General features: G+C 49.0%; 1 protein-coding gene across 1 annotated transcript in view; it reads right to left on the reverse strand.

Annotated features, from left to right (window-relative positions):
* The window catches only part of CRTC3 (CREB regulated transcription coactivator 3), a 90,317-nt gene that overhangs the window by 23,755 nt on the left and 38,901 nt on the right, over window positions 1–27,661 (reverse strand). Inside the window, exons 3-6 of the mRNA XM_021680450.1 lie at window positions 16,338–16,457; window positions 8,338–8,399; window positions 6,887–6,949; window positions 4,712–4,812 (exon numbers count right to left, since the gene is read on the reverse strand). Coding sequence (XP_021536125.1) covers window positions 4,712–4,812; window positions 6,887–6,949; window positions 8,338–8,399; window positions 16,338–16,457 — 346 coding nt within the window. The remainder of the gene's footprint in view (window positions 1–4,711; window positions 4,813–6,886; window positions 6,950–8,337; window positions 8,400–16,337; window positions 16,458–27,661) is intronic.

The following is a 27,661-nucleotide window of genomic DNA, read 5'->3' on the forward strand; positions in this document are numbered from 1 at the left end:
GGAAGACCATACAACTTTTGATCTTGGGGTTGTGAGTTCGAGCACCACACTGGATATAGAGATTACTTTAAAATCTTAAGGGGCGCCTGGGTGGCTCAGTCAGTTAAGCATTTCACTCTTGATCTCAGTTCAGGTCTTGATCTCAGAGTCATGAGTTCAAGCCCCATGTTGGGCTCCACACCCAGCGTGGAGCCCACTTAATAAAAATAAATAAAATAGGGAGCCTGGGTGGCTCAGTCGGTTAAGCGACTGCCTTCGGCTCAGGTCATGATCCTGGAGTCCCGGGATCGAGTCCCGCATCGGGCTCCCTGCTCGGCAGGGAGTCTGCTTCTCCCTCTGACCCTCCCCCCTCTCATGTGCTCTCTCTCATTCTCTCTCTCTCAAATAAATAAATAAAGTCTTTCAACATAAATAAATAACTAAATAAAATTTTAAAACAAATAAAAAACAAAGCAAGGTGAGCAGAACATCAGAAAATGAGGTGCAGAGAGACAAAAGGTGAAGCGCGACAAGCAGCACTGTCAGAAGGAGGAGAGAGAAACTTCTGATTCATCTTCTGGCTTCCCTGGAGCCCTCATCTCGGGAAGGGGCTGGGAACTTGACCATTCCGACCACAAAACAGTGACCATCCCATTGCAAATAATAAACAGCAAGCTGGTGTGGTATGTTGCAACATGTGTTCATTATCAAGACCCCAACCACCCTGGGCTCCCTCAGTGAGGCCGACCTGGCCCCGAAACACGAGGACCCAGCCGAGGGCTACCCGGCGAAGCTGAGCGGCAAGCAGAAGCCCCGCCTGCTCTCCCGTTAGTGCCACCGCTCCGTCAGACGGGCACAGGAGGAAGGCTTCATGGAGGAGGTGGTACGTGAATGAGGCCCTTCCTGAAGGATAATGACGAGGATGGTAATGGTGAGAGCCGGCGTTACGGGTCACGTCCTACGGGTCAGGCTCCACAGCACTGTTAGGCAGTCTGTGTTGTCCTCACAGCAGCCCCAAGATCGCCCCGTGCGTGCTCTGGCCCCTGTGCTTCCAGAATGTCCAACGGCCGGAGGGATGTGGACACTGGGCAGCGAGGCGGAAGGGGACGCCCCAGTGCAGAGACGGGAGGAGGAGGGGAGGGAAGGGGAGGCCGAGTGTGTCTGGCAGGAGCAAGAACGGTGTCGGGCTGCAGCATGAGACGGGAGGCACGGCGGATGGGGCTGGACTGAAGCAGGCTGCCAGGAGCCCGGCAGGATGCGGGGAATAGGACTGACAGGATTACAGCTGAGCTCTGGAGAGACTGTTCTAGCGGCGGGGTGCGAGACGGATGGAGGGCAGAAGGCCTCAAGGCAGGGAGACGATGTGGGAAACCGGGAGGCTGGTCCAGGCAAGAAGGAAGTGGGGGCCGGGCGTGAGGACGGGAAAGAGGCCGCTCGGAGACTCACTGAGGGACAGGAGGCCGGGACTTGGCTGCTCACCCGTGTGAGGGCTGTGGGAATGAGGGTGATTACAGACAACTGGCTCCCAGGTTTAGCGTTCAGGTAAGCAGAACAATGGTGGTGGCAATAACTGGTATGTGGGCGCCAAGCCAACGCAGAACCAACATAGCCACGCCTGGATTTTTATTACTGGATAACAAAATACTGTAGGATACAACTAGAAATAAAGCGTTACAACTAAAAAGGGAACGCTTTGTGACTGGACATCTGGAAACAGAGGAAACTCACTCACATCCGTCCCACAGGGCTAAGGGGCGGCCGCGGCCAATGCTGCATCTGTGTTCCGGGCACCCTGGGGGCCTCAGAGCCGCTGATCGCTGACCTCCCAAGCGCGACAGAGACCGTGTACCCTCTGCCCGCTCCCATGACTCATGGCTCTAAACTCCTCGCACCGGCTGGATTTGCAGAGCGGGGTCCCCTCACAACAAGCGTCTGGGGCTTCAGCCTCCCCATTCGGTCACTCTTGCCATCTGGGTGACGCTTTTTGCCCCTCTTTAGATCTGGGATGCTTGTGCCCTCCCCCTCTCTGTCCTCTCTGTGCAATCAGGGGTCATTAACAGGCTCACTTCCTTTGGGGTTGTTTGCATTTTAGACCTTCTCCTTAACCATGCAGGTCACAGCGTTTGCCTGCTGACAGGTCACGGAGGTCCAAGACCTGCCTCTTCCCCAGGGGAGGAGCTTGGGGCTACGGTTCCCAAAGCTGGTACAACTCATTATCTATCTATAGCTATGGGTGCAGAGAAGACAATTCTCCCACACTCTTCAGTCCTGAGCTCTAGACTGTTCCCAGAAAGGACAGGGACCACCCCAGCCCCCACCTCCATGACCATGTGGGAGCGGAGGGCAGTTAGGGGACAGTTCTAGGCTATGGGACACAGCCAGGGCCACAGGGAGCCCTTACACTTGCCCGGCAGTGTGCATGTGAAATGGCAAACTACACCTGTCACCAGGGAAATCTGGTCATCGCTTCTCTTCATAGATTCTGGATAATGAAATGAGAAGAAACTAAAAATCTTGTCTGGTTGTATAAGCTTATTCCTGTCATTTACATCGACCACTTACCACTGACATCTAATTGTCATGAACAGACTAATGGCTTTATTCTCTGGGGACATAGACTCCTGCTCATGGATGTACCAGTTTATTACTCATGTGGTTAAGTAAGAGCAGATGCTCCCTTATCATCAGCTTGCAAACAAACAAACAGAGAGTGGGAACACAGAGGGTGCATCATTCTGCTCAGGAAGGATTCCCAGGGAAAGAGCAATTACTATTACTTCTGCTAGAGCCTGAATCCTGGGCTTCAATTGTATTTTCCCATTGCTTTTTAAATCTTTACTTTATTTGGTCGGTTCTATAATAAATACCTTTTTGCAAAGTTAGCTGGTATTTTTAAAATCCAAAAGGAAAGAAAATGAAAAACTTTTAATGAATTACAGGGGGAAAATACACGAAACTATTTAAAATAGCTCCCACCAACAAATATAATTCTCCAGAAATAATCCCCATCCTTGGAGACTTGAATAATATTTTAAACACGCTGGCTTTCCCACGTAAACACATCCATATTTGGCCGTGTTTCTGAGTTGTGCTGTACTTGCATGGCAAGTGTGCATGAGCAGGCCCACAGCTTGGACGCTGGAGCAGGAGGCCCGCCCGCCCCCCACGCGCGTCAGACGCTGCGGACCCACGACCTCCAGCCGCTGACTTGACAAGGAGTGACCACCTCGATTCTCAAGTCAACCCAGGAATTCGGCTCCCGGATTTCTTTCTTGCTCCTTCTGCCAGGAGCAACGCTAACGTAGTTCTGCCTGATTCCTCCTCACGCACCCCTTCCGACATCTCTCACCTCTCCCCTCAAAGGCTACAGGGCTCCTGGCATAAATACTGCACCCAGTTAATCCCTTTCTGCGCTTTTTCTCTCTGCGTGCAGGCCCGAAAGGCTCTTTATCTAAATCACCTATGGTTGCCTTCTGCTCTCCAGGCTTCTGGCTCTTTCTGCAGAAGCATAAACTTTGCAGAGAGGACAAGAGAAATGAAGGAATGGAAGAGGCAGAGAGGCAGCTCTGTATCCGGGGCTCCAGGGTCAAAACCCATCCATCTGGTTCCCTCCCAGTCCAGGGAGACCAGGATGTCGCTGTACTTACTGGCACCCCCAGTGATCACAGTCTCTGCCTTTCTGGTCTTTGTTTATATGCTCCCGTATCTGCCTCTCCTGGAGCTAAACTAGAGCCTCTCCCCATAGACCCCGCTCCTCTAAGCAGTGAGTAGCAGGCTCCCTGTCCCATTCCCACATTCTGCCAGCTTGACGCTCCCATTCCCATGGGGGGAAACATGGCTAGATGGCCCAGACCGACTCTCGTGTAGATCTCACACTTGAAACGTAAGGGAATTTTTAGGCAAAGGCGGTCATCTATGAATTACACCAAGGGAACAGATACAGCCAACAGTTATTACTAAATCCCACCCCTACTACGTGCAAGGAATAAGACCTTGAACGTTCTCCGGACAGAGACTATTTCAGGTTCAAATGGTCTGAAAAATAAAGAAAACCAGAAAGGCTGGATTATCTTGACCGAGATTTATTTATTCCCGGTTTAAGACCAAACACCTAGCCCTAAGTGTTTGTGGACAAGAGCCAATCTGCCTATGAAACGGGAAATTCAAGACCATTGTTCCTACTAGATTATCACCCCAGAAGGAAAGGCAGGCGTGGAGTGCGTCTTAGCGAGCCAGGTTCAGTTCCTGGCAGGTGAGATGTCAGCACCTAGCACGTGTTCTAGCAGGGGCTCTGTGCCTGCAAGCCATTGGGTAATTTCTCCATCACTGAGGGTTCCTCTGTGCCGGGCACCGTGCTGGCGGTAAGGCCATTGAGATGCTGACTTTTCAAGAAATCCCCACTGAGCAGGGGGAGAGAAGGCAGTCGAGTGGCACAGCTGCCAAGATAGGCCTGAGCCCGGAGGAACTCTGGCATGTGACAAGGACACGGGTAGTTCTGGGCTGGCAAAGGGAGGAAGGTCAAGGATGGCCCCACAGAGATGACAACAAAGCCAAGGGTGTTGGTCAGGTAGGCTGGGGTAGATCAGAGAAGAAGAAACAGGGAAAGGAAGACACATCAAGAGTGGTTCACGGGGCCGACAGAGGTGACTGAGGGCCAAATCCTGGAGCTCGAGTCATTCCAAACAGAATGAGAAAGCACAGACGCTGTGAGCAGGGGGCCTGTGTGTCTTACCCATGTATGGGGCAGGCCAGGCCGACTGGCCCCCTCCTCCATAGGGGTCCTGGGGCTTGGCGCTCAGAGCACTCGTGTGAAGAGCGGAATCAGAATTGGTCCTAAGGGGAGGAGGAGAGAGTCTGACTGAAAATCCATTTTTCCTTAGTAAGAATGCAATACTCTTTGCTGAAAATTACCAAAGGAGAGAAGTCAAGCACCCTTAAGATGAGGAGTCTGAACCTACCTGAAGGCCCTCACATCAATAACAGCCTCTGAGGATCGCCCACACCCAAAAAGATTTTAATCTGTACCTGGATAGCCACACTTTGAAGCTAAGGGCATGATGATCTATTTCAACAATGCAGAGCGTGGATTCACAGCTTCCCCTAAGGAGCTTCCCATTCTCCCTTGCCACCCAGAAGACAGCTGGGACCAGCGCGTTCTCTGCACCAGATTCTCTCCATCTGAGAGTAAGTCCCCCTGTATGAAGGGTCCCTGACAGCAGTGGTTCAGGGAGCATGCAAGGTCGAGACAACTTTGAAAATAATGCTAAACGTTCTTTGCCCTTCCGCTCTCATTCTCTTACGAGCACGGCAGAGTTGCCAACGGTGAGGCTGTGAGGTCACCGTGGACGGAACGCATAAGCAGAGAAGCCAGCTATCTTCAAGACATTTGTAAAAGGCACAACAATGCCACTCTTCTCAATAAATTCTTCTTTGTTTCAGAAAATATAACTGCGCTTCCTAAAAAAAGGTACCTTTTATGTTGACATGTAATGAGTTTATTACTGCTATTTTTTAATTTTTAAATTAACAAGTATCCTTTATAAATCTCTCAATTTCATTTCCAATATCAATAGATAAATATCAGCCACAGCCTTGTACGCAAACACTCTTTGAGGGCCTCAATGGTTTTTAAGACTGTAAAGGAGTCCTAAGACAAAAAGTTTGGGAACCCCTGATCTATAGCAAATTTTGGAAATTGCCCCAGATGGCTCCAATTTCTACATAGCCTTAACTCTAAGGGATGATTATTTACTTTTTCTCATCCAAGGGTCAAACTATCTGCCATAAAAAGAACTTGTGAGAGACTTCAAATTAGCCTAACATGCTTCTCTGTGGTCTGTTCCAGGTGACAGCCTCAGGTGGCCATTAAGCCGTGTGGCCTGACTGGGCACCGTGGCAGTGTTGTGTTCAGACAAGGGTGCAGGGAGGGGGGGGACGGTTCGGAAGCCATGTGAGGCAGCAGGAAGAGCACGGGCCCGGGGATCAGAGACCCCCGGGTTTGGATTCCAGCTCCTTTACAGATGCAAAGAGGCGCAAGAGAATATCAGTCAAATGCAGAGAGACAACTGGGAAAATCTGTATACAGCCTGGGTATTGGCTAATATTAAGGAATCGCTGTTAGTTTTGTTAAGTGTGATAATGGCATTGTGGTTGTGTTTTCTTTAAAAGAAGTTCTTAGCAACCTTTCCTGTTAGAGACGTTTACAGGTGCAATAGTCTATCTAGCGGGGGTGGGGTGGGGGTGGGAGAGGGGTGGGGGTAGACGGCAGTACTCGGATGAGGACCAGAGCTGAAGCATGGGCACGGGGCCTTCTGGTAATGCTTTTCTCTTTTGTGTATGTTTTATATTTTGCACTATAAACGGTTTTAAAAAAAAAATCCCAGTTCCATCACATGTTCGCTATGTTGCCTTGGACAGGTCATTTAATCTCTGAAAACAGAAAATAATATTCATTCTTGAAGGATGCTGTCAGGACTGACTGACCTCCACAGAACACTCAGCACTGGAGTCCAGCCCAGATCGATCATGACAGGAGCTAATGTTGGCTGCGTGCTAATGCTTTCCCCTGTTTCTTACAGATCTTAGCTGATCCTCACAACCACCCCTTGAGAGAGGTATGGTTATCTACCTTTTCCAGATGAGTAAACTGGGGCACAGAGAAGTTATATAACTTAGTCAAAGTCACACAGTAAGAGCCAACCCTGTAGTGCCCCCGGGACCCCCTCTATTCGGTACTATCTGTGCAGACAGTCAATAAATGGTGGGAGACTTAGGCTAAAAAATACTTCCTATAAACACATGTGACATGAATATCCTCTGGCAACTGGAAAATATATAAAGAACATCAGGACAATCAAATCGATTGGTCTTCTTTAAATTTCTTTCTACTAGCAATCAACCCAGGTACCTGTTAAGAGCAGATGTCAGCCTGAATCCAGGGTGCTTTTCTTCTTTCCAAGGATGTTGCTGCCTTTAAAAACCAGAATGACAGAAAAAGTAAAGACATTCAATTCACAGGAGCAAAGGGGAGCCTCGGGCCTGAGTTTGAGAACTGGCTCTTCTACTCACCTGGGGAAAGTCACTTCAAACACTCCATGCCTCGTTCATTTTGCTCAACATTGTTAAAATGAGGTCAGACTGAGTGATCTCTCCGATTCCTATGATTCCTGATTTCCATGATTAAAAACCACCACAAATCCATGAGAACAGGATTAGCTAGCGGGGCATATAAGGGGCTTTGGTTTTGTTTTGTCTTAAAAAGGGCCGACAAGCATCTTTGAAATAGTTCAAACTCTATGACCGACTCCTCTCTAGGGGATATGAGGTCTCAGTCCAGATGTGTAGAAAGTCACTGCTCGGCACACACCCCGAGAGTGTGTGCAGGGGGAGCCCTGACAATCCTGGAGGTGAAAACTGCCTTCCCGGAGACAGCCACGAGGAGGAACGCAACTGGCCCAGGGGTCCAGTTCGCGAAAATATTGCTCTCACTACTCCCGGTGCTCTGGGCAGCTGCAGACATTTTTTCCTTGGATACAAATTTTCAAAATATCAGTCTGGAGATGTCTTTTTATGACCGAAAATACGATTATCGTATTTATCCCATGACCTTGGATCCCGGGATTCTGGAGGGCAGCTGAAACCGGCGTGGAGGCAGGAGCCTGCTGTTACTCATCCTCATATGGACTTCCCAGGTCCTGACTACATTATTCACCGTAAGTGCTCAGTCAGGGTTTGCCCAGAGAGCGGAAGGAGAGTCAACCTCAACGCAGAGAGCACGCTGAATGTCTCTTTTGTGATACGTACACTTCCAATGTCTCCTAAATCTGACTTGGTGATCTGAGAATGATACCACACAAGCAATGGATACACCAGTCTTTACAGTTAGTTTTAGGTTCTGTCACCCTCTATACTCAAAAATACTCCATTTTGGGGGGCATATATCCTCTGTATACAAAAATACTCAGAGACCCAAATCAAATCCACTGTGCAAATTACATTTTAAGAAGCTTATTAAATCTTTCACTCCTTCCAACGGCTAAGACACCCTGAGCAAAGACACTTGTTTTTCCATGTCTCAAATAAAAGAATACCAAATCAGGATATCCTACTGGTAGATGTAGTCCAAGTGTGTTTCCATTTGATTTTAAATACGAAGATCTAGATTTTTAAAACGATTTTTCATCTTAGACTTCCATATCAGCCTATGAGTCTACCTGAAAGACCTAAGTTTTCTAAGAGAAAATAAGACTCTATGATTTATATCAGAAATTTCCAAAACCATATTCAAGGTAGATAAGAGAAAGTGAAATCGACAAACAACACGTGCCCACCATAGCTTTTAAAACACAGCTTGCTTACCTTGGCCAACTCTCATCCAGGGGCTGTGAGGAGTAATTGGCTCCGAAAGTACTACCATCAAAGTGAAATTTTTTAATAAAGGAAAAATAAAATTAACGGAAGGTTGAAGCAGAATGAAGAAGCCAGAACTGTGGAGAGCTAAACACCCAAGTTTCTGGTTCTTATCTCTCTCTACACCAACAGCTCTTCATGCTCTCTCTGATAAACTTCCTCTGGAAAACCTATGCTTCCCACCAGTGCCCTCTTTGTGATTTATGTGGGGTCTTTTTTTTTTTTTTTGCCTGCATAGCATCTTTCGTTTACAAGAACTGCCCCGACCCTTCACCCCAAACCTGGTGAGGACGTCCTTCTGTGCGGGCCCCTCTGTCCCGGCGGATGTACCAGGCTCAGTATTTCCAGTCAAGGTACCTCATACCCCTGGAAACAGTGATTGGCTCAGGGACGGGCTCATGACACAAACAAGCCCAAGAGAGCCTCAGACGAGAAAAGGGAGTGCCCTCGGTTGGGGTGGTGAGCCTGAAAGTCCTGTAAAGCTCTGCAAGAGAAAGCCTGTCCTTGCGGGAAGTCAACACAGACGTGGCTGCTCACAGATACAGTCTTGATGCTACTGTATGAAGCCCTGGATCTAGCCCTTGGGCTTCCAGTGACATAAGCCACTGAGTTTCCTTTTCTCAAGCGGAGGATTCCCATTACTTATAACCAAAAGAGAGCTGCATTAGATTTGTCGTGTGCTCAGGGTTGTGATCTCAGGGTTGGGAGACTGAGCCCCGTGTCAGGCTCCGCACTCAGTGTGGAGTCTGCTTGGGTTTCCCTCTCCCTTTGCCCCCCCCTCCCGTTCTTTGTCTCTCTCTCTCAAAATAAATAAATCTTAAAAAAATTTTTTTAAATCATAATATTCTCCTGCTAAAAAATCTTTAATGATTCTATATAGAAGCTGTCATCTGCTTGGGCTCAGGAGGGAGGGGAGGGGCCTATCATGCAGGTCTGGCCTGGGCGTCCCAGAATCTGGCACTCACACGAGGTGGCATTCATAGGTCCCCAATGATTTGGTGTGAACGGCGTCCTCTCTGAGGAGAAGCGTTATGATCCCAAGTTTCACTTTCTGTGTATTCATTTTGTCCTATCCAGTTAGCTTATTCCTTCATCTGAATCAAAGTCAATACAATAGAAGAGAGGATTTTCAACAGAGAACCGTTTCTTCAACATTAACTATTAGGCTTCACGTAGACGAAGGGCAGACTAGAATAGTGCAGGAGGAGACAGAAGAGGCGAGGGTGGTCATGAAATAAGCAGCTCCCCCTCCCCCTGAGACGAAACACTCCAGCATCTTGGCCAACAGAGCCATCAGCGAGGAGGCGCTGACTCCCACTACCTGTGGTTAACTATCTTTCCCTTTCCTGCAGTTTGATGAATCTCCATCCAGAAAAGCTAACACAACTCAGTGTGCAGGGACAGAACAGGAACATGATGGTCAAACACCGATTACTTCAACGTCAAGGTTCCAGTTCGCATTTTAAGCTTTCCGATGTATATTAACAACATGAAACGTAGTGATTTCCTGAAATTTGTTTTTTATGGGCGCCTGGCTATGTTGCCCAGGCTGGAGCGCAGCGGCTCTTGACAGGAGCCATCCCCCTGCTGACCTGCTCTGTTCCGCCCTGGGCAGGTTCGCCCCTCCTAAGGTAACCGGGTGGTCCCCCACTCCTGCAGGTCACCGTGTTGGTGCAGAACTTAGCCAGACACCTGACCAGCATGGCGCACTACACCCCAAAGTCCCGAGCTCAAGTCGTGCCCCCCTCAGCCTCCCGAGGGGCCAGGGCCCGAGTGCGCCACCAATTCCTGGCTGGGATTTTTAATACGACCAGGCTGAGGCAACAAATGTGAAAAGATGTGACCTCTGAGCATTCTTAATTCTCACTGTCACATCTCATTTATTGAATATTAAAAAACCCAAGAACTGGGGCGCCTGGGTGGCTCAGTTGGTTAAGCGACTGCCTTCGGCTCAGGTCATGATCCTGGAGTTCCGGGGTCGAGTCCCGCATCGGGCTCCCTGCTCGGCAGGGAGTCTGCTTCTCCCTCTGACCCTCCCCCATCTCATGTGCTCTCTCTCTCTATCTCATTCTCTCTCTCAATAAATAAAATCTTAAAAAAAAAACAACAAACCAAGAACTGTTGGCATCAAGAGAACCACTAATGTTATTATCGTCTGACAGTTAAAGTCAACCGAAGGGTGGGGCGCCTGGGTGGCTCCGTCGTGAAGCGTCTGCCTTCAGCTCAGGTCATGATCCCAGGGTCCTGGGACTGAGTCCCACATCGGGCTCCCCGCTTGGCGAGGAGCCTGCTTCTCCCTCTCCCTCTCCCTGCTGCTCCCCCTGCTTGTGCTCTCCCGCTCTATCAAATAAATAAATAAAATATTAAAAAAAAAAAAAGTCAACCAAAGGGAAACCTAGAAAAGGTTCACTTCTTCTTCTGCAGATTTCCGAAAGGTTCATTCAGGTGGCTCTGACTACTCCACCACACTGATAGGTCCTACAGAACAACCTTAGGATGGGGAAAATAGCCTTATTTGTAAACCTGAATTTACCATTAATTCAACAAACATTTTTGGAATGCCTACCAGCTGCCAGCAACCAGAGAAACACAGGGTTTTCAGCCAGCCAGACCAGCTCCTCGGCCAAACCCCCCCGGCCCCCACCCCCGCCCCAGTCAGTCAGCCTACGTTAAAGATGTTTCTACCTGCACCTCTGTATCTGCCCCACCCAACGCACTCCTTCCCCGCTCCTTTGTGGCCTCCTCCTCTGCCTCCAATCCTGCGGCTCCCGGAGTTCTGCGGCCTTGCAGCCTCTCCCCAGGGAGCTGCTGGGGAGAAGGGCCGCAGAATTGCTGGGTGCCCCGCAGCGGGGGCAGCCCCGGAGGCTGGAGACACTTGGGGCGGCGTGCCGAGGACACAGAGCCGGGCCCCCCCAAGCTCGCCTGGGTCAGCCCCACCCCGGCCTCTGGCTCGAGGCGGCCCTGGGAGCACAGCAAGTCACAAACCCAGACCCCCGGCTGCCAATAGTGTGTGGACCCCAAGTCTGAGTCTCCTGCTGCCCCTTCAGCTTCACAACAAAAGTACTTCAGACTCCACCTGAACACCTCCTCCTCCTCCTCCCTGGCGCCTCTGCCCCTTTTCTAGCCTGCCCGCCCGTATTTCAGTATTTCCCTGACCGAGGTGCTCCCCAAGTGCCTACAGCTCTGGAGAGGAAACTCCTCCTCATGTTCCTGCCTCAACCCAGTGACAAAGGGGCGCCCCTAACTCCTTCTCCCCATGGGCAGCTGCAGAGGGAAGCTTCTTACTCACTCTTCCCCAAAGGAAGGGGAGTAGCTCTTCTGCTGATAAGACAGGACATCTGTTGGCCCACGTACCCATGGGTGGGGTCACTGAGCCCCAGAAGCGCCAGAGAGTTCCACCCTGTGTCTTTTCTGTGCTCCCTGCCTCGTGGTTGGAGAGCACAGCCAGGCTTCTTCTTTTGGCTTCCTGTTCCCCTGTAGTAAGTGCACCTGGGGCAGGGCTCAGGAGTGGCCTGCTGGAGGCAGCCTGAACGCGGGCCACATTGTCTCCTAGCCTCGAGGACTCTGGGTTCTCCCGGGCCGGCGCTCGCTGGGCAGGCTTGTGACCTCCCGTGTAGCTGGCGGGGCGAGGGAACTCCGAGTCAGCTTAATAGAACCCGCCCACCAAGACGAGTTCCAGGGTCAGATTTAAGACCTAAAGCTGGTCACAGTTTGGTTCCTTCCTCATTTCTCAACCATGTCTTTGCCATCACGCTACTTCCTCTTGTCCTTTTTGCCTCCGACTATGTCCTGCTAGAATACATCTTAAAATCAAACGTTGAGGGAAGTGTAGGAGCGGGACGGGACCCTCTGGAGTCCTCGCGTGTATGAGAACGTCCTCCTGCTTCCCTCAGCGCACGAGTGACAGCTAGGTGGCATGGGGAATTCTGAAGTCTGACTCGGTTCCCCTGAAAACTCTACACCCCAGCCATTTCCTTGTCCTTCACAATGGAAATCGCTGATGGGTATTAGGTAAAAATTGGGTGTTGTGATCAAATAAATTCTGTTAGTCCTGGGTGAAGAGACTGTTTCTTAACTGCAGGGCTTCTTGGAGCCCTAACTTCCACTGCGAAGCTCGGAGTGGGGGGACAGAGAGTAGTGTTTCCTCAAACCTAACACACCATGCATGTCAAAGAAACAGTGTTCTATAAACCAGTGCCCTAAAATTTTCATCTCATTGTATGAAAAGAATCAAAGCAAAGCCTGTTCCAAAAAGGAAAGCCATTCCTAACTTTGGCCGGTCTTAATGCCTCTCTTCACGACTGTCCGTGCTGGTTTCTCAGATGCAATATACTCTTGAACCTTGTTGGGAATATAACTCAGATATTTCCCAGACATTCACTCTTTTTCTCTCTTTCTAAAAATACATTTAGAGGAAGGCATTTTCTATGATTCTTCAGTGTGTCCCCTTCTTTCTCACTGTATTATCCACAGGGATAATATTTATGTTAATTGTTCAGAAATTCAGCAAGATGGGGTTTGGGACCCTTGTCTAATGTCCTCGAGGAGTGAGGAGGGCTGCTGAAGGCATGAGCACTTGCAAAAGGGTAGAAGAGCCTGTATTCTGAGTTCTCAAGCCCAGGCCCCAGCCAGGGACCAGGCAGGGCCTCTCCTGTGCCCTGAGGGTGGCCCCAGGCCAGAGCCCAGAGGGACAGCGTCCTGGTCTTTGCCTGTGGCGGCCACCCATGCCAGCAACAAAGCCCATGGCCCTCGCCTTCTCGGACGCCATGGCCGCCCACTGCAGAAGGAATCTCCCCAGCCCAAGCTCTGCTTTGCTCTAGCTGCCTGCTCTGGGCAGAAGCCAGAATATTTATGAAACAATGTTCATTTTATGTATCATAGGACTGAACCCTTGTTCAGGGGCTGGTCTGCCCCTTCTAAAATAACTTCCAAGCCAAGAAACAGCTGTAAGAAGACAAGTCTGAATACATTTTTTCTCTTTGTCCTAACAAACTGTTCAAACCAGTGTTAACACTTGCAAAGGACAGAGTGGGTAAGAGGCGTTAGGGAGGTAACAGACACACACGTGAAAGGCCACCATTTTAAGCAAATTATTTCTAAATCAAATGAATGTGGCCATGAAAGGAAAGATGGAATCTTTCTCTAAGTTCTCCTGAATCTATTAGCATCTTCGACATAAAATCACCCCTCTCCTATATTTCATGGGACTCATGGTCCCTTGATTCTGCAGGAGAGACCCGCTGTCCATTTAGGGACAGGCCTAAGCTTTTTTGAACGAGCAGATGTCCAGCCCCCGGACCCCAGCCAGATGCTTAGGAAGAGCATATGGAGAGACGTTTCAGACCTGTACTGTGTGATGAACTTTAATTTATCTGCATATTTAGTTTTTGCTTCCCCTCCCCTTTGGAGGTGACCTGCTTTTTGCTGTTGCTGTCACAAGGTGACTCGTACATGGGGTCAAGTCACACCCTATGGTAAACAGGGTGTAACTGGAAGGAGACAGAGTCCCCTGAACATACGGTGTAGTCACTCCTTCCACGACTCTGCACAAGACATTCCCTCTGCCTGGACTGTTCCCTCTCCAGCTGTCTTCCTCTCTCTGTACCACTTAGCACCATGTGCGGTCATTTGCCTTAATCATTGCTGTACTGTTTGCTGTCTGTCCCCTCCCCCAGACTGTACACGCATGAAGGCAGGGACATGTCTTATTCACCACCGAGTCTCCTGTGCTTAGAACAATACTTGTACGGGGCCACCTGGGTGACTGAGTCGTTAAGCGTCTGCCTTCGGCTCAGGTCGTGATCCCAGGGTCCTGGGATCAATCCCCGTGTCGGGCTCCCTGCTCAGCGCGTAGCCTGCTTCTCCCTCTGCCTCTCCCCCTGCTCATGCTCTCTCTCAAATAAATAAATAAAATCTTAAAAAAAAAAGAACAGTACTTATACAGAGAAGAGACACTGTAGCTATCTGCTGAATACATGAATGCATTATCCCCTTACTTGTTGCTTCCTCAAGCCTCAGATTTACCTCCAGGACGCCTTCTCTGGCCCCCCAACACTGGTCCAGATTACCCCTCCTACGAGCTCACACAGCCCGCGTGGTCTCAGCTACAGCTCACCACACTGTGCTGTGATCACTGTGAGCGCCGTGAGGGCAGGGAGCATATCATGCTCGCCGTTACACCTACAGTGTCTAAGCGGGGCCTGACACTGTGAATACTTAAATTATTTTTCAGTGAATGAATATCCCCCTCTGACACTTTCCTTCGATCCCCGCGTCTTCTAAGTTATTCCTTCAGTTAGAGAAGCAGTGAGCATTATGTATATACCGAGACCACACTTGCTGCAAAAAGGATCTGAGATAGCTACAAATACGTATTTATAAATATGGCACGTGTATATTATCATATTTAGAGAGAACACCCACAGGAGGAAAAAAGAATGGAAAATTGGAGAAAAACATATTGTTAAATCAAACAAAGAAACTCTCAAAGCCTTTTGCCTGAAAACTCCCAGCCATCTAGACAACGGTCTGATGTACTTAGTCCAACCACACGTGTGCACTAGCGAAGAACCGGCTGGATTCTATGAAGTTAGGACAATTCCAGAAGGAAACCCGCGGACTCAGTCGTCATCCCCACCATCCCTGACCGTGGTCACGAAATCCACAAAGACTACAAGTCAGCGTCTCTCGTGGACCAAACGTGGACACAGTTTGGTCACAGTCACTGTCCCTGCCTCCAATGGGAAACAGCAAGAAATGGGGGTGGGGGAGGCAGGAGAGGTCCTGGTTCCCTCTGTGGGTCCCACAACTCCTCCACAGGGCCTCTCTTGACGGGGGGTCCCGGGCCGACCCACCGAGTGGTCCCGTGAGGGGAGAGGCCCAGGCAGGGGCTCAGCTGGCCCCAGGGCTGAATCTGTGCCCTTCCAACCTCAGCAGTGGAATCTCGGACAAGTGACTTTGACGCTCAGTTTCCTCCTTGGAAAACGGGAGTTTAAAAAAAACGAACTATTCAGTGAGTCTTGAGGACCACATGACACATCAATTGCCCAGCACAGTGCCTGGCATGGGTAGGTGCTCAGCAAACATGCGTGCCCTCCCCCCACTTCCTGGTTTCTCGTGAAGCCAGCTCCACCATCACTGCCAGGAATTCGGCTCTGCAGTAACCCTCGCCCCGCCTTCCTGTGCCCTCCTCCACCCGTGAGGAGCGTGCAGGGAGAGCGCCCGCCCTCCTGGCACACTGCTTCTCTGTCCGCTCCCACAAAACCCAGCTCAGCTCTGTGTCCCCGAAGCCCTGAGCACAGAGCTGGTGGCCCAGCGGTGACCTCCCCCCACCCCCTGGGCCCCGGCCCCCAATAAATGAAATTATCAGGGGAATTTGCAATCTCCTTCTCCTTATGCCTACTTAACAGCATAGGATTTGGCCGATGGACAGTGTAAGAATTTTCCTAACTACGAGCTTTATATCTCAGGTGTCATTTGCTGAGTTTGGAACTCCAAAAATAGAAGATCCTATGAAATTTCTGCGGTAAGTTCTAACGGCAGGTCACCAGGTCAACAGGAATAAAAATACGTCACTTATCTGTCTGTTTTAGCTAGACAGACTAACTCTCTCTAACCTGGTTCAAAGTCAGGTTTAGCTCTGACCTGGCTGCTTTCTGAAGAAAATGCTGAGGAGACCTTGCAACAGGGCTGAGTTACAGGCTGTTTATGTTCTGTCCCTTAACTCAACTCTATCAATGTTTTCATCAAGTAAATACCTGCGATGATCTTTCCAACTTTTAGCTGCAGAGATGTTTCTAGTTTCCAACTCATTTATTTTTATTGCCTCCATTCATCAGATAAAATGAAGGCTTTGAGGCCAAAGGGGAACCGTGGGGAAGAGAAGTCCTGAAAACCTTTCAAATATTTCAAAAACTCATACTCCACGCCCAGACAATGAGAAAGGATATTTGTCGTCCCGGCTTGTCCCCGGACCTTCGATGGAGAGGGTGGAAGCGGGTCCTGGATGGTCTCTCTACCAGCCCGTGGTGGCGGGTCCCCCGCACGCTATCAGCCTGGTGAAGGGAGGGCTGCAGAGAGAAGGGACAGGAGTCGGCCCGTGACCATGAAATTGCCACTCACCCTCAAGAACAACAACAGGTAACAAAACAGCAGATGAAAGGACTGATTTCAGGTTTCTACAGGTGTTCACGACTGGGCCTCGAGTCAAGGCAAATCAAATCACGTAGCACGTGGAGCTGTTTCCATAGGGTTACAGAGCAATTTAAAACAGTCTTCTGTGTGTTAAGGTGAAAGCTGAAAGAATGATAATATTAAAAGCTGTCATAATTCAGAGGTGGGACTACGGGTTCATACATCACACCCCAGACACTCAGAAGTACACCTGAAATGCACAAGAAGCATATCTAAGATAGAGATAAGCTGGATACCTACAGACCATGGACTATTTGTTCTGCAGAGAGTCTTTTAAAATTTTTTATGGAATTGACAATGTTTAAAAATTTCGGTTTGAGGCTTCCAGTGAAAAACCCGAAACCCCTTGGCCATGCCAGTCCCACATTCCCATGTAGCAGAAGGGACAGAAATCGAGAGTGGCTGCTTTCTCTGGGTGGGACACCCATTCTCAGGCTTTGAATGCTTATACCAGACCCCTGGATTGACTTACTATGTTAGACATTTGAGTTTGTAGTCCCTGAATTAAGCAAAGAGAGAATACTATCTCAACACAAGTTGAAAATGTGCAACTCATTAATCCCCCAAATGGCACAAGTGAAAATATAAACAGATTCAGGGTAAATCCATGCTCAATAAATCCAAAGTCCTTTGTTAAGGAGGCTTGGGGTACATTTGTAACATTTTTGAGACTGGCACCATAAAAGGCAAGTTGGTTTTGGTTGTCGAAGACCAAACACTAGGCTGAACCATTATATCACACATATGATGTGTGGGCAATGTGCACACACTATTCTGTAAGGGCTGTGTTTGTGAAACATATGAAAACAGATTTTCTTTTATGTAAATGGAATCATATGTAAATAGTTAGCTTACTCTGAAAGGAATCACGTAATGGAATATGTTTTTATAGGGAAGCTTCTTTTAGCTAAGAATTGGTCATTAATTTTTCTTTGTTAAACATACGGATTTTCTCACACTGGATTTGGGGATGACTCCTATTTCTCCTCAGCGGGCTGATAAAATGTCTGGGCTAATTGAGTCTAACGGTTCTAATCTGTTTTTACAACCCGAATCTGTTAACTCCTAAAATAAAGAGATCTTGGTGAGCAACAACTTCTGAGGGCCTGGAAGACAGACAGCCATCGTGACGGGTAAGCGGGCTGTTGATCTCAGACGATACAGCACACTCTTCCAGGGAATGACAAGTTGAAATACCTTTGTAAATCAAGAGGATGCATACCCACACTTTTTCAGAGCCTGTTTACACAGTAGACAGAAGGGACAGATGGCTTTGTTCCAGGATAAAAGGGAGGATTCTCTGGTAATGCAACCACTATTCACTACAGCGATGTTAAATGTACTTGAAAACACAACGTTTTCACTGAGGAGTCTCAGAGCACAAATACTCCAGACTGGGCTCTCAGAGGCCAGCCTACAGAGGTGGGGCTGAGAGTCTTTAGAAGGGGTTCTGAAAAAGCAGAAAGTCCTGGGAACGTCTTACAGACTTCCTATGATACACATACGTGCTATTTACACTTGCTTCTTCTGCGTTCATCCCCACGGACCCAAATCCTGTATTGCTACTTGGACTCAGTTGGGGGGGCAGGGGGGATGGTCTCTGCTAACATTTTAATTTTCTTCTCTTCCTCACTGTGGCACTACTGCCAACTCTCTACCCCTGTGGTAGCTGATCTCCCTCCAAATGACACTGGACTGCTTAGCCTTTTTGACTCACAGGGACCTGCCTTGTTTGTGAAATGAGCTCAAGCTGGTGTTCAGTCAGGGAAGCCGGGGGCTGAAGTGGACTTGGAGTGAGGAAGCCCGTGAAACACTATGGCGTTAGCCTTGCTGAGAGCTAAGATTCTGTTATTTAAAAACGTACTCTGGGGCTCCTGGGTGGCTCAGTCGGTTAAGCCTTCAACTCTCGGTTTCGGCTCAGGTCGTGATCTCAGGGTCATGGGCCTGAGCCCTACATCGGGCTCTGTACTCAGTGCGGAGTCTACTTGGGACTCTTCCTCTCCCTCTCCCCCTGCTCATGCTCACTCTTTTTCTTTCTTTCTCTAAAATAAAATACAATCTTAAAAAAAAAATGTATTTCTTAGGTCAACTTTAATACAAAAAGAACTAGAACCCTGGCACCCTGAAGGCCAAGTACATCATACTTTCTGTTCCTTTTCAAGTTTTATTCAGCTTTTACAAGGCTTGTACCCACAGAGCACATCTATTTTTATGGTCTATATTCTGTACTCAACAGTATTTTGTGAACAGTTTTCTGGATACTCTGTAGCCCTTCTAGTTACTAATTCAGGAGGTGCTCAGTACTTCACTTCTAACCTTCTAAGGCCCACCCTCCATGCTGCAGTTCAAAGAAGATGTGATTTGGAGTCAAACGATTCCAGTCCAGAATCCCTTACTAACTAGCAAGTCACTTCACCTTATCTGTAAAGTGGAAATGATGCTGCTGATAACTTCCTCACAGGCTTGTTGAGAAAACGAAATTAGATCATGCATGTGAAAGCTGCCTTGTCCCAGGGATACTGGGCGCTACCGGCTGAAGTGTCCTCCCATCCCCACCCTGATTGACAGGTTGAAGCCCTAACCCCCAGTGTGACTGTCTGTGGACCCAAAACCTTCAGGAAGATAATGAAGGTGAAATGAGGTAATAAGGCTCTCATCTAATAGCACTGGGATCCCTATAAGAAGAGGAAGAGACAGCAGGAGCACGTACACACAGAGAAAAGGCCGTGTGAGGACAGGAAGAGAAGCCTCACCAGAAACCAACTCTGCTGACACCTTGATTTTGGACGTCCAGCCTCCAGAATTGTGAGAAAATAAATGTCTGTTGTTTAAGCCATCAGGTCTGTGGTATTCTGTTAGGGCAGCCCAAGCTGACTATGACCACTGGGCATGAGCAGAGGATGCATGTCCAGGTGGGTGGATGCTGGGAAGCATCTTGTTAAAGGTGAGGCCACCTTACAGAGTCCTTTTATGGACTGCAAGAGCAGCACCACTGTTAGGGGCTCACTCAGTATTCTGAGCCTCCCAAAGTATCCCCAAGGGACCTAGATCTTCGTTAGGCACCCATCTGCCGCCCATGCCAGGGCACCTCTAAAAGCTGCCACCTGGGACGAATGGCTGAAAAGAACATTGGCAGGGCCCTGTGACTGGCTTCGGCCAATGGCTCATGAGCAGACGTTGATATGCGTTTGTCCAAACAGAACCTCTCATACACTTTTCCTGCTGCCATGAGAATTCCATGCCCAGATAGGGATGCTCCCTCGGCCTCTGAAGGAGAAGAGACGTGGAGGAGAGCCACAACAACAGCAAAGAGGAGTTTAAAAAAAAAAAAAAAAAGTGTGCTCAAAGTCCCAGAGTTTGGGGAATGGTTGTTCCCACAGCAAAGCTGACTAATACGGTAGTGACAGCAGAGAGAGGCCGCAGTGAGACAGAGAGTCCTATATTTTTTGAAGAGCACCAAGAGGGGTGCCAAGTCGAAAGAGCCTGCAAATTGGTTCCTATGTGTTTTGAGGATGGCCTCAGGCTCGGACTCTGCCAAACGCCATCCTGTTTCGGAACACGGGACCCAGACACCAAATGAAGATGAGAAAGCTTCTGTGCCTCCATCTCCAAGAGCTCCTTCCCGTTGATGTCGGGGCGCCAATGCTGGACCACCCACAGACAGACCAAGCACATGCTTAGGGCACCAGCAAGGCAAGGGCAACGCAGAAGAGGAAGGATCTACTTGAGAGGGTGCCCAATAACGTTCAAAGTATCATTGTGGGAAAAATCAGAATTGAGCTGGATTTCCTTTCCTTTTTGTCTTGGGATGGTTTAACGGTTTTTATTCTGAAATACATACACAGATGGGGGGTCCAATAATCTCTGCAGGGCCTGAGTCAGCACAAGTCTTCACACGGCCCCCTGGGCACTAGACAGGAGATGGGAGCGGCACACCGGGGGGCAATGTTCTCAGTGGCAGCCGAGCTAATGCAGAGTTGCCCGCGTCGGCAGCCTGACGATGAGGTTTGGCACCAGGAGGCTCACCGAGGAACCTTAGCAGCGAAGGGGTAAGCTATCAAATTCTGCTTCACATTGTGACCTAACTGCCAAGGGCTGAGTGTGGGAAGAAAGGACGGAGTGGTCACCCGAGGCAGGGGAAAGGTGGATTCTGGGCGTCAGTCACCAAATCTGAGAGAAGGCAGACTGCAGTTGGAGCGCAGCCCGAACACCAAGGGTCCACAGACCTCAACAGTGAAGAGCAATGAGCGGGGTTCGGGGGGGGTGAGGGGGGCAGAGTGACTCCTGAGTTGGCTACAGCCAATTCTCACCAATTCTGTGGTTGGGCTTTGGGGGGAAGGAGGCATATCTCGAGTTCAAGGCGCTGCTGAGAACTGGATGTCCACGTGCACACAGCCCTGGTCTCGGGCTCCTGATTGTTTCTGCAAGTATCTCCGTGTGGATGGCAAACGGGCTCAGGTGTGCAGGTATTAGGATGGCTGCTGGGGGGAGGGTGGCGTGAAGGGGCCAGTACTGATGGAGAACTCTTTCTGAGATGAAACAGGATGTCTAAATCTTCCAAAGAAGCGGAGTTGTGCATTTCCGGGGAGAAGTCCAGAGCCAATGGCATAGACTACCGAGCGCTCTGAGCACTCCCCCAGGGGACCAAGATCTCATTTAGGCATCTTTGTGTGTGTAGGCACCCATCTGCTGCCCACCTCACATCACCTCGGAGAGCTGCAGCCTGGCATGAATGGCTGAAAAGTTGCAGCTGACTTTCCTTACCTTTCCTAGGGGGAAAAAATACTCCCTCTGATTAGGCACTGCTGATCTATCAACGTGACCTATATTTGCATTAACCCTTTTAGCAGATGTACCACATTGTTGGCATATCAAGTTTGTGGTTAATTAGAAACCCCAGACCTTTCCACGTAACTAATAAGCCATAAGCAGATTCCTACTAAGCCCTTGTTATGAAATGAGCTCAAGTGTGAGAGCTTGATCCCAGGACTCCGAGATTATGACCTGAGCTGAAGGCAGAGGCTTAATCGACTGAGCAGCTGGCTACAGTATATTCTTTGCCCGTGAAGGACCAAGTAGCACTTTTTTCTTGCTACAAAGATCAATTCTAGCTTATGATGGTATTTCTATACGATGTTATTAAAAGAGGGAGAAGTGGAGTGCCTGGGTGGCTCAGTCAGTTGGGTGTCTGCCTTCGGCTCAGGTCATGATCCCAGGGTCCTGGGATAGAGCCCTGCGTTGGGCTCCCCACTCAGCGGGGAGTCTGCTTCTCTCTCTCCCTCTGCAGCTCCCCCTGCTTGTGCTCTCTCTCTTTCTCTCTCTCTCTCTCTCTGTCAAATAAGTAAATAAATAAAAATCTTTAAAAAAGGAGAACTATAATTTGCAAATTTTCTCAAGTAAAAAATGAATTTCTAAATGCTAATAGGATGACTAAATATGTTTTTACATTGTAAGAAGCTTTAGTGAGTTTTTAAAAACGTATTTAAAAAGATAAATAAAAATGTATTTAAAACATGCACATGGGGTGCCTGGGTGGCTCAGTCGGTTAAGCATCCCACTCTTGATTTCGGCTCAGGTCATGATCTCAGGGTCGTGAGATCAAGCCCCACATCAGGCTCTGCCCTGAGTGTGGAATCTGCTTAAGATTCTCTCTCTCGGGGCGCCTGGGTGGCTCAGTCAGTTAGGCGGCTGCCTTCGGCTCAGGTCATGATCCCAGGGTCCTGGGATCAAGCCCCACATCGGGCTCCCTGCCCCGCGGGAAGCCTGCTTCTCCCTCTGCCACTCGCCCTGCTTGTGTTCCCTCTCTCGCTGTGTCTCTCTCTGTCAAATAAATAAAATCTTAAAAAAAAGATTCTCTCTCCCTCTGCCCCTCCCTACCCCAGCTCACATGCGTGTGTGCGCTCTCTCAAAAAAATAAAAATGAAATAAAATAAAAACAAAACATGCAGAATACCAGGATGAAGCATGCAAACAGTTTCTTTGAAAAGCCTTGATCCAGAATATCCTAACTGCAGCGTCTTTACAAAGGGGTGCCCAAACGGCATTCAAACGGAAACAATTCTACGTAAGGCAACTTTCAATAGCTCCACTGGCACGCATGATGACTACAGATCAAGAAAAAAAAGATAAAACTCCTGTAAGAGAAGCATATGTTCTCCTGGAATACCACTGTCAACACTAGAAATACATCCTGGCAGGCAGCTTCGACAATACAGAGGATGTGCTCCGTGTGACGTCCCTGTTACCTTATGGTGTGAGGACAGGGGACTTGCCTAAACTAGGGGTGACTTAGGTAGCAACCTCACCCATCTCAGCAGCGAACCAGGAAACAAAGAAAGCCTCTAAGCAACAGAATCAGTTAAGAACCCCCAAGGGGTGGGGCGCCTGGGTGGCTCAGTCGGTTAAGCGTCTGCCTCTGGCTCAGGTCATGGTCCTGGAGTCTCGGGACTGAGCCCCGCATTGGGCTCCCTGCTCAGTGGGGAGTCTGCTTCTCTCTCTCCCTCTGCAGCTCCCCCTGCTTGTGCTCTCTAATAAAAATCTTTTTAAAAAAAAAGGGAAAAAAAAAGAACACCCAAGGGGAGCACTCAGAAGGGAGCCCCCTCAGGTCTTCCGTCACGTCTTACCTGAGCCTAACAAACTGGGCCATCCCGTTTTCATGGGGATGAGCAAGAGGAAGGAACGGGGGCTGCTGGCTCATTAGGGTGAGCTTCACAAGTAAAAGCAAAGGGACTGCTGACCTCACCAGCCCCCCAGCTCCATGCTTTCCTTCTCCAGATGAGAAACCAGGATCCAGAATGAGGAGGGCCTTTTCTCAAGGTGACACAGCTAGTAACAACTAGAAGCTTGAACTCAGGACCCTGAGCCTCCTGCAGGGTTGGGCTCACCTCGCCGTTTTGCCTCCGTGGCTAAGGAGCCTACATAAAATCAGTTGTTCCTGAGACTGTGAGTGGATTTTTGCTGGCATACCACGGAAAGAAAGTAAAAAGGTAGGAAATTTTCCAGATAAAATTACATTCTCGTAAATCTACCGAAGAGCTAAGATTTGATGGAAGGACACGAGCCCTGCTGGGATCTCGGACTGTCCTGCAGCATGAACAGCACACCTGCAACTTGCTATTGGACCCAGCAGTGCCAACTGCAGGTGTCGAACCTCGTATTTTATAAAAGGTTAGCTGAAAGTCCCAAGGCTATTTATTGACCATCCCACGCTTCCTCCTAGAGAATTAAGATGCTTCTTCAATCATTCTAAATTCCTCTGTTGTGCTGTCCCTCCTCCCCAGCAGGGCGGGGTGGGACAGCGGACTGGCTGGAAGTTTCACCTGGAAAGGGCGAGCCCGCGTGGCCTCGAGGTCACACTTACACTCACTCTTGTGCTCTGCAGGACTTCCGGCCCGCCTGTGATGGTGTCCTTTAGTTCACTGCTTTAGTTCTTGGGAAGTTATGAAAGATTGGCCTCTAGGACTGAAGGAACTTCTCGTGGGGAAGAGTGAAGATTTAACACGTGTGGGAAATAGGGCAGGTTCCTTGAGCTTGCGGGGCTTTTTAATGCAGGCTCCAGTTAATGGAAGCTGCTACAGGGCCCCTCTTTGTCAAAGGGCAAGTCTAACAAAGGGACAACTGTGCCTCTCTTGTGAACCCAGCTGGGGATCATTCCAGCCACAGCCTGTATCTCCCTTGGTTCTCATGATGAGGAGAGGGAGTTGTGAGGACCTGCCCACAACAGAGAAGAGGCTATTAATTCACTGCCTTGGGGTTGCACGGACCATTTTAATTTTACCTTATAAACTGTGCAGAAGAAAAACGATTTCATGGCTGGATTAGAGACTCTATTATACCACCATCAAAAAAATCAAAAAAATCAAAAAAACCCAACTCCTTTACAAATCTCCAGAGTCAGACCTGCTCCTCCTCCCTCACTGCAGGCCCCGGGCTCTTCCTTTGCTGTCTGTGGGGTCAGGACCAGGCCGGGGCTGGCACCTACACACCTGCCAGAGGGCGAGGTCTTGGGTCCACCAGACTGTAAAGGTCCTAACTTCGGGGAACGAGGTGAGGCTTCTCTCTCAGCAGCGGGCCAGTCTTACCCGGCAGGGTGATTAGGTCCTTAGAGCCCCTGAATCACCACAGGGATGTTTTGGTTTTTGTTTGTGTGTTTTTTAACCTGGTGACTATACCCATTTTGACCAAATGAATTTGGGGTGTGATCTCCAAAGGACCAAACGAGCCCTACCATGAAGGTGCAAAGAAGTTACAAAGAACAGGGCGCCTGGGTGGCTCAGTCGTTAAGCATCTGCCTTCGGCTCAGGTCATGATCCCGGGGTCCTGGGATCGAGTCCCGCATCGGACTCCCTGCTCAGTGGGGAGTCTGCTTCTCCCTCTCCCACTCCCCCTGCTTGTGTTCCCTCTCTCGCTGTCTCTCTCTGTTAGATAAATGAATAAAATCTTAAAAAAAAAAAAAAAAAAGAACTTACAAAGAACAGAGCAGGCCGGCGGGGGGGTGCTGGCACCCCACCTTGAGGCTAGAGACCTGCCCTATCACCACATCTGGGGCCCTTATGTTGCCCCTTCCTCCTCCTTATTATAAACGAAAACTAAAAGGGAAGTAATTAGTTAATGAGATAAACTAAAAGATTACTCTAAAAAATGACAGAGATAAAAGTTTGTTTCTTATGGCAGCAAAGGTCCAAACACACAAACACACACACACACACACACACACAAAAGCAATCAAAATGACCTTAGAGGGCCAGGAGAAATAATCTGTCAGAATAAGAAATAACAGCAAAGTGGGGTGCCTGGGTGGCTCAGTCGGTTAGAAGACTTAACACGTGTGGGAAATAAGGCAGGTCATGAGATCATGACTCAGGTCATGATCCCAGGGTCCTGGGATCAAGCCCTGTGTCAGGTTCCCTGCTCAGTGGGGAGTCTGCTTCTCCCTCTGCCCCTCCCCCTGCTTGTGCTCTCTCTCTCTCTCTCTCTGTGTGTCAAATAAATAAATAAAATCTTAAAAGAAAGAAACAAAGAACAGCAAAGCATAAAATGCACCCAAAGTGTGGGGCCCAGAGTTCACTGGGGGCTCCTGTTCAGGAAGGGGCAGACGGGTCAGCGTCCTGGGCCGGGCTGCACACCTTCTTATCTGAAGAGGTGGGGATGACATCCCACCGATGCAGTGGCTAGAAGTAGTGAGACCTGTCATCCTGCCCCCAGAGTCTTCCCTCTCAGCATAGTGGGTTCCCATACACATTTGCTCTATCATTCTGTTTCCAAATAACTGGGCTCCAAAGCAGAGTGTGTGCCCCTCAGGGGGCGTACAAGATGTGTACGGGGTGTAAAGAAGACACTAGAAGCTCTGTTTCCACTCAGTTTTCTACTTTTTGTGTACATGATATAACAGTAGAGTGTATGTGTCTATAATTTATAAACAAACAAAGATACCCAGATTGGGGATATAAAACTCTTTTTTACTGCGAGGGTGCATGATCAGAAAGTTTAAGTGACAAAATGCTGATAATTATTGAAACTCATGACAGCTATATGGGAGTTTATTATTCTCTTTCTACTTTGTGGATGGCTAAAGTTTTCCATAATAAAATGAGGAGTTTCCCCTTCAGCCCCTCCGGGATGAGTGTGGGCATGGTAAGGGCTAATGCAGACCCCAAGCCTCTAAAGGCATCTTACTATCTTTCCAGAAATGCCACACGAGCCCCCACAAAGGGAGAAGTCTGAAGCTGCCCATTCCTGCCCCATTCTCCTGCCTGGTGTGATGTGTTTGGTAGAGAGGGAGGCCTTCTGTTGAGTGCAGTCTGACCTCTAACTCTGCGGCTATGATCGTGACCCCAGAGATTAGTTCTGGGTAAACTGGGCCTGCCCAGTTATTTCCTCCAGAAGAAGCTGATTTGCCTCTTACGATGACGACAATGATGAGGAGCTGTGGAAGCAGAGAGTTGGTTTTCGCGAGCTACAACTTGAGCAGTAACAGGGCAAAGGAGGCCGGTCCAGAGGCAGGTTATACAAGGTTATACAGGACCACAGCTGGCCAGCAGAGTGAGGCCATAGGTGTCCTCGGAAGCCAGACAGATCGGCGGGGGGGGGGGGGGGGGTACTTCAGATCAGGCAGGAAAGGGGGTCAGGGTGCCTGAGCCCAGCTGCATCCCAGCACGGGCCTCCTCCTGCAGTAGGGACGGGAGGTAAGGAACACCCCCCCCCCACCGCTGCTGACCACCTTTATCCCTGCTCCCTTCCCTCTCTCATTCCCAATCACACTGCCTTCCCAATCACACTGCCTTCCCAATCACAATCACTGCCTTCCCAATCACAATCACTACCTTCCCAATCACAATCACTGCCTTCCCAATCACACTGCCTAAACCACTGTGATGAAACGTGGTAAGACATGTTGCTGAGTCTAGAAGAAATCTGTAATTTGGAATTAAAAAAAAAAAAAGCAAGGGGGGGGATAAATGAAACTGACAAAATGTTGAAAATTATTGGGGGATGGGAGGTGGGGGTGAAGGTGGTCCAAAGGTACAAACTTCCAGGTTAAGGTAAGTAAGTTCTGGGAATGTCACGGACAGCACGGTGGCGGTGGTTAACAATATTGTACGTCGGAAAGTTGCTGAGAGAAGAGATCTTAAAAGTTCTCTTCACAAGAAAAAAAATGTAACTGTTAAGTGATGGATGTTAACTAAACTTATTATGACGACCATTTCACAACATATACATACAGCAAATCATTATGTTGTACACCTTGAACTAATACAATTTACATGTCAACTGTATCTCAATAAAACTGGAAAAAAATATTGAAATAGGTGATGAGTATAAGGGGGCATTCATTATTCTATTCCTTACTTTTGGGTACATTTTACATTTCCAAATAAAAAGTTTAATTTTGGGGGGCGCCTGGGTGGCTCAGGCGTTAAGCGTCTGCCTTCGGCTCAGGTCATGATCCCTGGGTCCTGGGATCGAGCCCCACATTGGGCTCCCTGCTCCTTGGGAAGCCTGCTTCTCCCTCTCCCACTCCCCCTGCTTGTGTTCCCTCTCTCGCTGTGTCTCTCTCTGTCAAATAAATAAATAAAATCTT

This window comes from Neomonachus schauinslandi, chromosome 9, assembly GCF_002201575.2.
Source record: "Neomonachus schauinslandi chromosome 9, ASM220157v2, whole genome shotgun sequence".
Taxonomy (NCBI): domain Eukaryota; kingdom Metazoa; phylum Chordata; class Mammalia; order Carnivora; family Phocidae; genus Neomonachus; species Neomonachus schauinslandi.